Source organism: Musca autumnalis, unplaced genomic scaffold (genome assembly GCF_047663935.1).
Source record: "Musca autumnalis isolate F117 unplaced genomic scaffold, ASM4766393v1 scaffold_4, whole genome shotgun sequence".
NCBI lineage: Eukaryota > Metazoa > Arthropoda > Insecta > Diptera > Muscidae > Musca > Musca autumnalis.
In genome coordinates this window covers 172,662,889-172,676,429 of record NW_027411977.1, presented here as the reverse complement: position 1 = coordinate 172,676,429, position 13,541 = coordinate 172,662,889, and the positions used below count along the sequence as shown (strand labels likewise).

General features: G+C 33.5%; 1 protein-coding gene across 1 annotated transcript in view; it reads left to right on the top strand.

Annotated features, from left to right (window-relative positions):
* The window catches only part of P5CS (Delta[1]-pyrroline-5-carboxylate synthase), a 268,880-nt gene extending 259,537 nt beyond the window's left edge, over positions 1 to 9,343 (top strand). The window contains exon 12 of the mRNA XM_073980203.1: positions 8,948 to 9,343. Coding sequence (XP_073836304.1) covers positions 8,948 to 9,207 — 260 coding nt within the window. The 3' untranslated portion in view covers positions 9,208 to 9,343. The remainder of the gene's footprint in view (positions 1 to 8,947) is intronic.
* Positions 9,344 to 13,541: the final 4,198 nt, after the last annotated feature.

The window sequence follows — 13,541 nt, the reverse complement described above, 5'->3', positions numbered from 1 at the left end:
GAATTATTAAACCGATAGTGACCACTGTGCACACATAAATAGACATTTAGTACAAAAGCACTCACGACAAAAAGAAAAAACTTAGTTTTATTTAGTTCAGCTCAAACGGCTGAAAAAAGCCAGTGGCTTTTTTCATTTAATATAATTTTGTGTTATAATTATTTTTAAAAACGTTGTGTAGCGTTACGTAAAGCTGTTTCAAAGGTTTTTTAGTTGATTTTATATGCAATTTTGACACAAAGTATATAAATTCAATAGAGAGAATTCACAACATTTTAGATACAAGTTTGAAATTCGGAACAGAGTATAATATATTAGTAATTGGATGTTTAAAATTAAAAATGAACCATATCAAACACTGTTCGTCATACAAAAGTTCCGCCCAGTATTTTACGTTTTGGGGTACCCCAGAATTTTCAAACACATTAGCTTTTATTTAGCATTTTCGCTATAGAAAGATTTTCATTATCCGATTTTTTAAAATTTCGTCTGTAATATGGATTTTGGAAATCCTTTTGGTGGGGGAACCTCCATGCAGAAAGTGGTAGTTCCACGTTTGAATACAGGGATTGCATTCGCGAATATGTCGAATAGAGATATACAGTGTTTTAAAGTGGTGGAGGATATAAACAGTTCGACCCGAACATAACGTCTTTTCTTCTTCTTTAAAGAACATATCCAGATATTACACACTAACTTCTGTCCCATTAAAAAAGTTTTGTATTACCTTTGCCTTATTAAGTTTTCTATTGAACACATGTTTGACCACGAGAACTGATTCTGACAAGAAGATCTATCTCAAAAACCTTTTAATGTTATATGTATACCATTAGTTAATTAATTGACATAAATATATCCAAAAAGAAGAAAAATTTTAATCTACGAGTGCAGATTAGACTTTTATCGAATATTTCCAATCAAAAATTGTCTACGGCTACATTTTTCAAAATTTATTGTATATCCAGCTATAGTAAGAAAAATATAGAGTCACCAAAACTTTACAATTTTTCCAGAACTGAAGCCAACTAAAAAAATCAGAAATTTACACTAAGAAGAAAATAAAAACATTTTTATATTTCCGAATCCTACTCGCAGTACTGTCTTAGACTTCGAAATCCATATTTGGGCTTTGCAAAAAATATCTCTGAAAAACTCGGCAAAATTTGTGCAAAGTCCTGAAAAAATATGTTAAGTCGAAAAAACTCCATCTGTAGTGGAATTCTGTAACTCATTTTTCGAGTTACCGACAAAACGGTAAAAATAAAATGGTTATAATTTCGGTAATTGACGATTTTTTCGGTAAGTTAACAACCAAAATAAAGCTGTTGCTAAGTCCTACCGGTAGCAACAATGTTGTCAACTTATACCCAAATGGTTGTTGTTCCGGCTGATTTCTTTCTTAATTGTACGAGTAAATGTTTATGGACTCGATGACATTAAAAACTTTCCAAGGACTGTTGCCAAAGATAAATCATTTCTGTCGGCACAGCGGACGCAAACTTATGAAAATTGATAACTATAAACATTGTGACGTTTTTTATTGGGATAGCGCTTGCAATTTTGTTTTTTTTTTTTTTCAAAATAGTCTGGCTTAATCCCATTGTTGTTGTTTTAATATTTTAAAACAACTAGTTTAGTAATGGAAAAGATTTGGCATTGTTCACCAAGGGGTAAGGCAGGGAATACTATAGTTTCGATCCACGCCACTGGATCTCATCAGTTCCCTTGTTTCTTGTTTGTGGATATTCTCCACCGAAGTTATTTTTCAATAACTTCTTCAACAAGAAACTTTTTATACCCAAACATCAATCGTCAGCTCGAAGTATAAAGATCCAGTGGCGTGGATCGAAACTATAGTATTCCCTGCCTTACCCCTTGGCGAACAATGCCAAATCTTTTCCACTAATAAACTAGTTGTTTTAAAATATTGTTACGGAATTAGATTTAACTAATGTCCGTGTAGACGTTGTTTTATTCCCCGATACGATTTGTACCAAATAAAACAGGGTTCGTTTTAGATTACGTTTCTACAATGCTTTATTTACTTTATTACACTTATTCAGAACCGACTTTAATTATTAAGCACACAGCAAATCTCTAGTTAGCACGCAGCTACTCTTTTACCGATCTGTTCAGTTCAACGCTTAAAACACAACTACTCCGTCATTGCCATTTCCCCGGTATTTATACCCCAAAGTCTCCCTGTTCTAGAGTCCTCCAGAACACATATGGCAACATCTCGAATCTGTGCAGCGAACACACAGACGCACATTCGCACTAAGCGAACAACCATACTCACATACATACATGGGGGAATACAATTGGACGACAAGCACAGTAATGACGTAACAACAACAAACAAGTGCAAAGAAGTAACAAACTAAACAATAATTACATGATTATGGCAAAACAAAATAAAAGCACATTAATGAAAGGTAAAGTAACATCTAGAATAATGAAGAGAGTTCTACATGGTAGTTGTTATTGCTTAAATAAAGTAACTGCGTAATAAAAACTTTACGTTACAATTCAAATTTTTAAATTAACGGAAATTAAACTAAATTAACTTAAACCTATCAGTTACATTCGTAACAATATTAAAACAACAACAATGGGATTAAGCCAGACTATTTTGAAAAAACTAAATTGAAAATTGATAACTTTTGTTTTCTGGAAAACAACTAAAAAAACATCAGCCTCATCCTGTGTGAGTTGAAGCTTTTATCTATACACAGGTCGAAAACGGTCTACATAACCAAAATATTTTTTGGACGTATAAACTTTCCGATAAAAACATCGAACCATTTGGGATGTATAAATTCACGATTGTGGGCGTTGCGTATAAATGCTTATGTTGTGCTCATGAATTTTACTTCAATAAAAGCGCAAAATTTTTGCACTTCTGCGAAGAAAATATTTGAAAACATTTGCCGATATAGTCAATTTTGGGAGTGGACCTAATTTTGGAAGTCATTCCTTTTGATAGTTATTGTGTCAAGACGTCACTTTAGTTGGTCACCGTAAAATTTTGAGCTTACTCACGCAAAATAGAATATCGCTGTAAACAACACCGTAAGGAGTACCATTGGTCAGATTGTTCAATGGATCCTTCAACAGGTTATAAACTGCACTTATGTTGAACTTTTATGAATGATTTTGTCCCATATAGATCATCTTGGCGCTTGATAAATGTACGTCTGGAAGTAATTTTATGATGTTCCAAGTTTCGCTGAAATCGGTGAACAGATCTAAATCAACTCCTAATTGTTTTGAGCATATTTCGTCAAAACATATGAGAAGTCTGAGACCATTATTTCGTTGTTATTTTTAAGCTGAGGATACAGAATAAAATTTTTCAATAAATTTTTGTCCATTATTTTCTCCTACTAATGAGAAACAAATACATATATCTAAGATAGGAAAACAACATTTTGATTAAGGTATACGGTGCTCTTGAACTAACTTTAAATGAAAAGATTTGCGGATATCTCAAAAATGGTAAAACCTATGAAAATATCATAAAGGCCAATTTTGTAGAGAATTTTCAGAGCTACAATATTTTCTCTAATCAGATTTTTGATAGGATTTGCGTTTTCCAAACAAAATTGTGAAACCCTAAAAAACTCTAAAAATGTGTGCTTTGACCGCGATTTATTTAAAAATCCATCCAGCGATATTTTCTTGTTTTTGGATTTTTCTCATCTATGAACATTGTAGTTTTAGAATCGGCAAAAACTTCCCAGGTGTAAGTTCCTTTCATTTAAACTTGCTTCAATAGCACCGTAGGCAGTAAAACAATTTTCTAATTGGGTTTCGAGTTATACTTAACGGAAAACCCTTGATATATTGTACATTTTGTCCCAAAGACATGTGATTTCATGCACTTATAATCCACACAATACTGACCTCGTATTTATACCCTACACCACCTTGTGGTAAGGGGTATTATGTCTTTGTGCATTAGTTTGTAACATGCAAAAGGAAACGAGATAGACCCATAGTTCCTTTTAGGGATATACATAGAATCACTTTCTGAGTCGATTTACGCATTTCCGTCTGTCTGTCCATGTATTTTTGTAAACAAAGTACAGGTCGCATTTATTGTCCGATTCGCATGAAAATTAAGGAAGATAGTTTCTTTGGAAAAAAAACGAACGCTATTTAGTTTGGTAAAAATCGGTTCAGATTTGGATATAGCCCCCATATATATCTTCGCCCGATTTAAGGCATTTGATGCACGAAACACGCCATATATGTCCGATTTCAATGAAATTTGGAATGTGCGACGAAAATTAGTCTAGAAATAAGTGTGCCAAATTATATAGAAATCGGTTCAGATTTGGATATAGCCCCCATATATATTTTCGCCCGATTTAAGGGATTTGGTGCACGAAACACGCTATATATGTCCGATTTCAATTAAATTTGGAATGTGCGACGGTATTTAGTCTAGAAATAAGTGTGCCAAATAATATGGAAATCGGTTCAAATTTGGCTATACCTCCTATATATATTCTCGGCCGATTTTAGGTATTTGATGCACGAAACGCGCTATATATGTACGATTTCAATAAAATGTGGAATGTTTGCCGGGATTTGGCCTAGAAATAAGTGTGCCAAATTATATCGAAATCGGTTCAGATTTGGATATAGCTCTATTTTAGGCAGATTTGAGGTATTTGATGCCCGAAACACGCTATATTTGTCCGATTTCAATGAAATTTAGAATGTGTGACGGTGGTTAATCTAGAAATAACTGTGGCAAATCATATTGAAATCGGTTCACATTTGGATATAGCTCCCATATATATTTTCGACCGATTTGAGGTATTCGATGAACGAAACACGCTATATATTTCCAATTTTGATGAAATTTGGACTATGTGACGGAATTTGGTCTACAAATAAATGTGAAAAACTATATCAAAATCTGTTCTGATTTGGATTAGGCTCCCATAAATATTTTACATATTCACAGTGGTGTAGGGTATTATATAGTCGGCCCCGCCCGACTTTGATCCTTTCCTTACTGGTTTTATTTTTGAATACCGAATGAGTTTAAAGCTTCAAGACCTTTATATTCATTATAGAATCTCGCGACACTTTATTATTTGATAATGAAATGACACGGCATAAATATGTTATTCAGATTTTACTGAAAGTTTCCCCCAAAAAGTATTCTCAAACAAAAGAAATAATTTTTCTTAGACAACTTGTTAATAAAGTACATTTTCAGGTCAAATCATTTAAACAAAAATAAACCAAAATTTTCACTGTCCTTAAGACGAAAAATAAGTTCAAGTTGAAAAATAAACTAAAAAGCATATGTTATATTTCAAGAACAGTTGAGCGTTGAACACTATAACTCTTAAGGTGAGATCAAATTAGGCAAATATTTGCTACAGCGAACGGCAGTGTGCGCTTACTGAGAGCAATTGAGCATAAATTTTAATGCATTATTTACTTTTACTTGCTCTCAGTAAGGGGACCTTTAGTCGAACACAATTGCTTATTACTTAAAATGAGTAAAATAAGTAGTTGATACAATATTTTCTCTAATCAGATTTTGATAGGATTTGCGTTTTCCAAGCAAAATCGTGAAAACCTAAAATTGTGAGCTTTGACCGCGATTTATTTAAAAATCCATCCAGCGATATTTTCTTGTTTTTGGATTTTTCTCATCTATGAACATTGTAGTTTTAGAATCGGCAAAAACTTCCCAGGTGTAAGTTCCTTTCATTTAAAGTTGCTTCAATAGCACCGTAGGCAGTAAAACAATTTTCTAATTGGTTTTCGAGTTATACTTAACGGAAAACCCTTGATATATTGTACATTTTGTCCAATAGACATTTGATTTCATGCACTTATAATCCACACAATACTGAACTCGTATTTTTTTTTTTTGTTTGAATACCGAATGAGCTTAAAGCTTTAAGACCTTTATATTCATTATAAAGTTTCGCGACACTTTATTATTTAATAATGAAATGACACTGTGTCACGCAAACAAATATTAAGGGTCGCTTAAACGCTTATACATTACATAAAAATTGTTTGCCGACGGAGAGCGTTGAACACATAACTCTTAAGGTGAGTTCACATTAGGCAAATATTTGCTCCGGCGAATGGCATTGTGCGCTTACAGAGAGGAATTGAGCATAAATTTTAATGCATTATTTACGCTCTTTCTCTGTAAGCGGACAGTGTGGGTCGCTGGAGCAAATATTTGCTTAATATGACCTTACCCTTAGTCGAACACACTTGCTTATTACTTAATAATGAGTAAAGTAAGTAGTTGTGCCTTGTAAGATTTTTAAGAAATAATCCATTATTTTTCAGCCTACTAGTAATGCAGAAAATAGCTTGTTTACATTACTTTGGAATGGGTTATTCGGATCTTGTGGCTCCCAAATTTTTTCGCGTATATATTGCCCTCTTATTGCTAAGGTTTCACACGCAGTAATAAAGCAATGAAGCAATTACTATACAGTAAGGAAACGAAATACAAACTGGTAAGGAAGGGGAGGAATGTCGGGCAGGGCCGCCACGACATTTTCAATATAATTTGGCGAAATTTTTTCTTCTTTTTTTCAAATTGCTTCACATTTTACAAATTTCATCAAAATATCTGTCCAATTTTGTATTTGGTGCGTCAAATAAGTGAAGTCGGCCGAAAATATATATGGAGCTATATCCAAATCTGAACCGCCTTCTAAATAAGTTGGGAAACCTATTTTACCTATTTCTAGATTACATTCCTCCACACATTCCAAATTTCATCTAAAATTTGACATACATAGCATGTTTAGTGCATCAAATAGTTCAATATAATTTGGCAAATTTATTTCTAGACTGAATACCGTCACATCGCTGCAACAATTTGGGAGCCAGATGAGACGAATAACGCGTTACAGAGTTACGTAAACAAGCTATTTTCTGCAATACCAGTAAGCTGAAAAATAATGGGTTATTTCTTAAAATGGGTTATTCTAACTAAGTAATGAGTACGGAGGTTTCTGACTATAAATCCGAGGGTTGTGTGTTCAACGCTCACCGTCGGCACGGGAGTTTTTTGTTAATAAAATAACGAACAGTTGAAAGTCTGCGTGATCAAATCCATCAGAGAGCAAGATAAAACAAAATAGAAATATGGAGTGTATTGAAATTGAAAATTCACCTCAATTGTCCTAAAAATAGGACATAGTGATATAATAATAGATTAGAATAACAATATAAAATAAGTAGTTACGACTACCAAAAAGTACTATAAAACCCCATTATTTGGTTATGATTTTTTGTTGGGATATTCAAAATTTCACGAAAATTGCACAGATATAGCGTGATTGGTGCATCAAATAATTAAATAATCATCAAATTTGTTCTGTTGTTGTATTGTTAGGCTATAGGCTTTTTAAGTAAAAGACTTGATGTTAAATATTTCCAAGCTTTATTTGTTTCCAATATTTCGATTGGATTCTCCAATCATCTTTAGGGAATTAAAGGAAGTGTAATGGCTGTTTACTGTCCAAAGTACTATCTTTAACTTAATTAAATTTAAATTCGACCTGTACTTTGCTTACAAAAACACATGGGCAGACGGATATTCCTAAATCGAAATGATTCTATGTATGTATGTATGTCCCTAAAGGATGTATGGTTTAATCTCGTTTCCTTATGTATGCTACCTAAAAATGCAAAATGACATAACACCCTTTACCGCAGTATGGTGTAGGGTATAAGGATTCAACAGTTATATATTTAATGTATGAAACGATGTGTGGGCTCTTTGCATACCGCCGCTTATACCTCGATCTTTCGTTAGCATATAATCAGGTCATCCAAATTTGCCGATATCTTCAATGGGAGTTCTTAAAATATTAATCATTTTCACTGGTATACGTTATCCATAAATCAGTTCATATGGGATAGACATATATTTTTTGATAGGTAGGGATTGTGTTGTTTATTTAAAGATGCAGAAATTTGGTCGAGAATCACCATTTTGAATACTTTCATGACTGTTGGTATAGAGACATTCGTCCCCAGTGCCTTTATGCCTTTCTATCGCCTTCTTTGGTATGTTTATAATTAATGTTTTCTTCCATTGTTTCAACCAGGGGTGGTACAGGTGGTCCACCAAGTTTTCTATTGAATCTGTCTTTTAGCTTGATTAACAGTACTTTTTACCACCTCAATTAGATGGTTACAATGGTTACACACAGTACGTCACAGTTGGAGCTAGTTCGTTTTCTACGTGACCTACTGTAAGTGAAACCGCATTTTTTTTTTTGTTTTTTGTATGCATTGTTATACCCTATACCACAATGTGGAAAAGGGTATAATAAGTTTGTTTTCCCAAAAATTCATGTAACGCCGCGAAATATTCGTCGTAGACCCCTCATGTGGTATACCAAACTTCATATCTCGACGAGATAAAGCGATTTAGCGATGTGTGTCCGTCCGTCCGTCCGTCCGTCTGTCCGTCCATTAAAAATTGTAATCAAGCTAGAGGCCGCAATTATGGACCGATTGTCACGAAATTTAGTATGGAGGTCGGGTTTGGACCAGAATAGAACTGATTAGTTTTTGGCGATGATCGTGAAATGTTAAAGGGATGAAATGGACCAAAAACAAAATTTTTGCTCGATTTTGTAGCCGCTCTGTAGGTCGCAATAATAGTCCGATCGGCGCGAAATTTTAAACGTAGTTTTGGTTTGAGATGAAGAAGTAGCGTGCAAGTCAACGGTATGATCGGATAATATTTAGCGGGTTAAATTGATCAAAACTTTTGTGTGAAAATTGGTAAAATTTCTAATGCACATCTTATAACTTTATCCCAAGAAGACGCGTTTAGTGGTATAGGGTATCACATGGTCGGCCCCGTCCGACTATAGTCTGTTCTTACTTGTTTAAAATTTAATCAACTTATTTGTATACTCTTTTTCAGATTCTGCTGCTCAGCACTTCCTTAATAGTGTCGACAGCGCCTGTGTATTTCACAATGCCAGTTCACGTTTTGCCGATGGTTTCCGTTTTGGTTTGGGTGCTGAAGTTGGCATTTCAACAGCACGTATTCATGCTCGAGGACCAGTGGGTGTCGAAGGCTTACTTACCAGCAAATGGATATTACGAGGCAATGATCACACTGCAGCTGATTTTGCAGATGGCGGAAGGGGTGTTTGGTTACATGAATCAATGCCAATTTAAATAGAATCTTGCAGGCTTTTTTATTCAATCTAAAACCACTTTTTTACTTTTGCAATTAGATGTTGTATTTTTACATTATGCTGTTATATGCATTTTTTACTATGAAAAATAAATTTAGCATTTTAATTTTTATTTAGTTCTATTTTCTTTTTATTTTCAATAAAAAACGCTGATTTTATAAGGACATGAGCGATGAGTAGCTTTTAAATTAAGGTTATAGTCGACCATATAATATCCTTAGATAACTACATAAATATTAATTAACTAAATGAATGTATGCAGGAACCCGCAAATAAAGTTGTCTTAAATCGGATACGTCCTTTCACAGGCCTAACATTGGAAACCCTAATTTGGTAAAGTATCGCCGACGAAATGGAAAATTTAATTTTCTTTTGTCCAATGCGATTCTTTTCAGAATTATATTGAGGAAATAAAACCCTTTACAAATGACGCCATATACTGGCAAAATGCATTGAACATCTTACACTGAAAGAAAACTAAGTAGTATCAATGAAGTTTTTTATTGATTGTGAACCAACTTAAGACTGCATTGCATAAATGAAGAAGTTTAATTGAGTTATATGTATGTAGCATTCATGTGACAGTTTGACATTAATAATAGAAGTGTAACTTCAAACTACTATATTGAATTAATAAAGAAATATCGTTGCATTAATGAGGATGTTTCATTGGAATAATGAAGAAACTCATTATTGTTATTTAATGAAACTTTCGTTTATTCAATGAAACTCTACATTGGTTCAAAACTTAAAAATCATTATTATATTACAATAGCCATATATTAAGTAACTAGCAAAGTGCCCGCCATTTGGTATGCGGAAAGTAAAGAAAAAAACAACAACATATAATATTTAATACAGAAATGGTGTATTACTACCTTTTTTAATTGAAATGTAATTTCATTTAAGTACTATTCGTAACACTTTAGTTAGATTTTCCAGCAAATCGGCCGTATCTCACTCCTACAAATCAACATGTAGGTTTTTCAATTTATGGCATTCTGTCCTCAGGGTGTAAAAACGTTCTTGCAAAAAAATGTCGCATAAGTATATGTTCTAAAGCGTTCGGATAAAAACACAATTTTGTCGAAAAATAAAAACCATATTTGCGTTCACAAAAACCAATGGTATTTTCAATACAATTTTTAAGCCTGGACCTTACCACAGCTTTTACAATTTTACCCCTACTTGTTCGTCCAGTTCCTATGGTATTACATGTAGAAACATGCCATACATTTTAAGTGCGAATTTTCGTAACCATTCTGATCTAATCCCAACATTCACCCTCATAACAACTTTTAGAGTGCTGGATTAACCAGTTCATTCAATACCAATGCTTAAATGTGTAGTACAATTTAGTAATACTAAAATACTTATTGTATATTACCCTATAGAACTTTGTGTACAATAATAGTATTATTCTAAATTATATAATTTCAGCTTTAGTAATAGGAGGTATTTCCAATACCACCTCCATAGCACAGTCCACAGCGACCTTCATACCAAAATTTCAGAATTTGTACGCAACAACCACACACGAACATTGACCCTAATTTTAGAATTAAAATTCCCCCTCTATCTATACACCCGATATCAAATTTATTACAAGATAAGCACTTATTTCCGAGTTTTTGTTCTCATTCCCATTCTATAGAGTAACAGTGATTTTAATACTAAATTCAGAATTTTAGTTCTATATTTTAGCAAATACCAATCTGTTCAAAATTTTGTTTTACTTAACACTTCTCCATATCCATATCTCAAACCTACTCTCTAATCTCAATTCCAGATTTAAATGTCCAGCTCTATCCCTTCACCCAAATCCAAATTGTACCATATTTAGTACTGTTTGTACCCATAAGTACGTATTTCCAAACTACTTCCATTTTACACTCCAACAGCAATCTTAATTCCAAATTTCAGGATTTCCGCTCTATCCGTTCAACCAACAAATGTCAACAAATTTAGTATCATTTAGTTCTTTTTGTACCCATAAGTATGAATTTTCAAAAATACTTCTATTCTGCACTCCAACAGTATCCTTAATTCCAAATTTCAGGATTCCAGCCCTGTCCGTTCACCCAAACCCAAATTGTGCCAAATTTAGTACCATTTGGTACTTTTTGTACTCATAAGTACGAATTATCAAAACTACTTCCATTTTGCACTTAAACAATATCCTTATCCAAATTTCAGAATTCCAACTCTATCCGTTCACCCAAATCCAAATTGTATCAAATTTAATACCATTAGCTACTTTCTGTAACCATAAATACGAATTTTCCAAACCAATTCCATTCTGCACTCCAACAGTATCCTTAATTCTAAATTTCAGAATTCCACCTCTATCCGTTCGCTCAAATCCAAATTGTACCAAATTTAGTACCATTTAGTACGCTTAGTATCCATAAGTACGAATTTCCAAAACATCCTCAATACCACACTCCCACAGTAATCTTAATTACATGTTTCAGGATTCAAGCTCTATTCGTTCACCCATATCCAAATTGTAACAAATTTAGTACCCATAAGTACGAATTTCCACAACTAAATCAATCATACACCCCAATAGCAATCTTAATTCCAAATTTCAAGATTCCAGCTCTATCCGTTCATTCAAATCCAAATTGTACGAAATTTGGTACCATTTAGTATTTTCCGTACCCATAAGTAAGACTTTCCAAAACTACCTCCAAATCTAAATCCTACACTCCAACGGCAATCTTAATTCCAAATTTTACGTTTTCAGCTCTACCCGTTCACCCAACTCCAACTTGTACTAAATTTAGTACCATTTAGTACTTTTCGTACAGATAAGTACGAATTTTCAAAACCATTTCCTTATATCAATACCACTTCCAAACCATGATTCCCATATCAAGATTCTAGCTATATCCGTTAAAAACAGGGCTTCGGAGTCGGAGTCGGAGTCTGGAGTCGGAGTCTAGCAAATTTTGCTGGAGTCGGAGTCGGAGTCTGGAGTCGTGAAAAAAAGCTCGACTCCGACTCCGGGCAAAATGTTTTTTTCTACATTTATCAAAAGAGTTTTTATTTTTTTATGATAGAGAGATTAACTTTATTAAAATTTTGATAAATCGTTTATTCATTTTATAGGAAATCTATGAGTAAACTTGTAAGCAAAGGATTTATTATATTTAGTAATGTTCCATGACAATAGAATTATAATTGCATATTTCAATATGAATCGATTTCTTAATATACCATCACATTTATGACAAAACGTATATGAGGAAAAGTCAAAATTTTTTAGTTTCCATGAAGCCAAGGTTTGCACTATTATAATACGCGAACTATTGTAGTTTACCAGTAACTATGACTTTTGCTGGATTAATTTAGATGTTTTTGTACAAAGCTCAAAAATTTAGCAAAAAAATTTAATTTACGTGGTAGTTACGACCGCGTAAAGGAAAAACATAGGTAAAAACACGTTGAAGCTAAACAGGTTTTTTACATTGCTATTCGATTTCTGATTAAACCATTCAAACGACGGACATCTGTCCAAAGCAAAAGTAGGAGAATACAAAATGAAGATTACACTTCTAATGTATCACTTTTCAAAATTTCCACTGCATCCACCTTTTATGGATGCTGACATTTTGAAGCCGGATTTCAGGTGTTTTTTGTATTTTTATGTAACTGGGACGCGCATTCGGATATTTCGAAAAAAACAATTATAGGATTAAAGAACTCTCGATTTCGCATAATCTGATATGTATATTGAGTATGTAGCCCACACAGCAGCAGAGTAATCTACTGCCAAAGGCCAAAATTTAGTGCGATATTTTTTCTAAAAAACCTATTTTTTGGGTACAGTATTTACAATATCGTTTTGAGTGTGCTGGTACCCCGCGATATTTTAGTTTTTCGCCGATCCGAATCATATGAATCACAAATCGTAAAAATCCATCTTCTAGAACGGGGGAAATGGCTACTGCAAAAATTGAAAAATTTGCGAAAAATGTTTTTCAAAATATCGCTGACTAATTCGCGCTTTATGTGGATCGTTTCCATTTCAATGAAGAAAGTGAATCATCACTCGCGTTTGTGCGAAAACAGCGGTTTGAAAAATTTAGTGGCATGGGAGCTGTATCCGATTTATCCAAAAAATACTGTGTGATGCTACATCCACGGTTCTTGATGGATTTTATTGAAATATGTTTAGATCGATGTATTTTTTCGCGGTTGATAGTGAAATCGGATGCGCATAAAAAGTGTGTTTGTTGCACACTAAACTGCAGACGATGCTACATCTTAGCGGCCAAAGTAAATCCTGGCAAATGTGTACAAATTAAA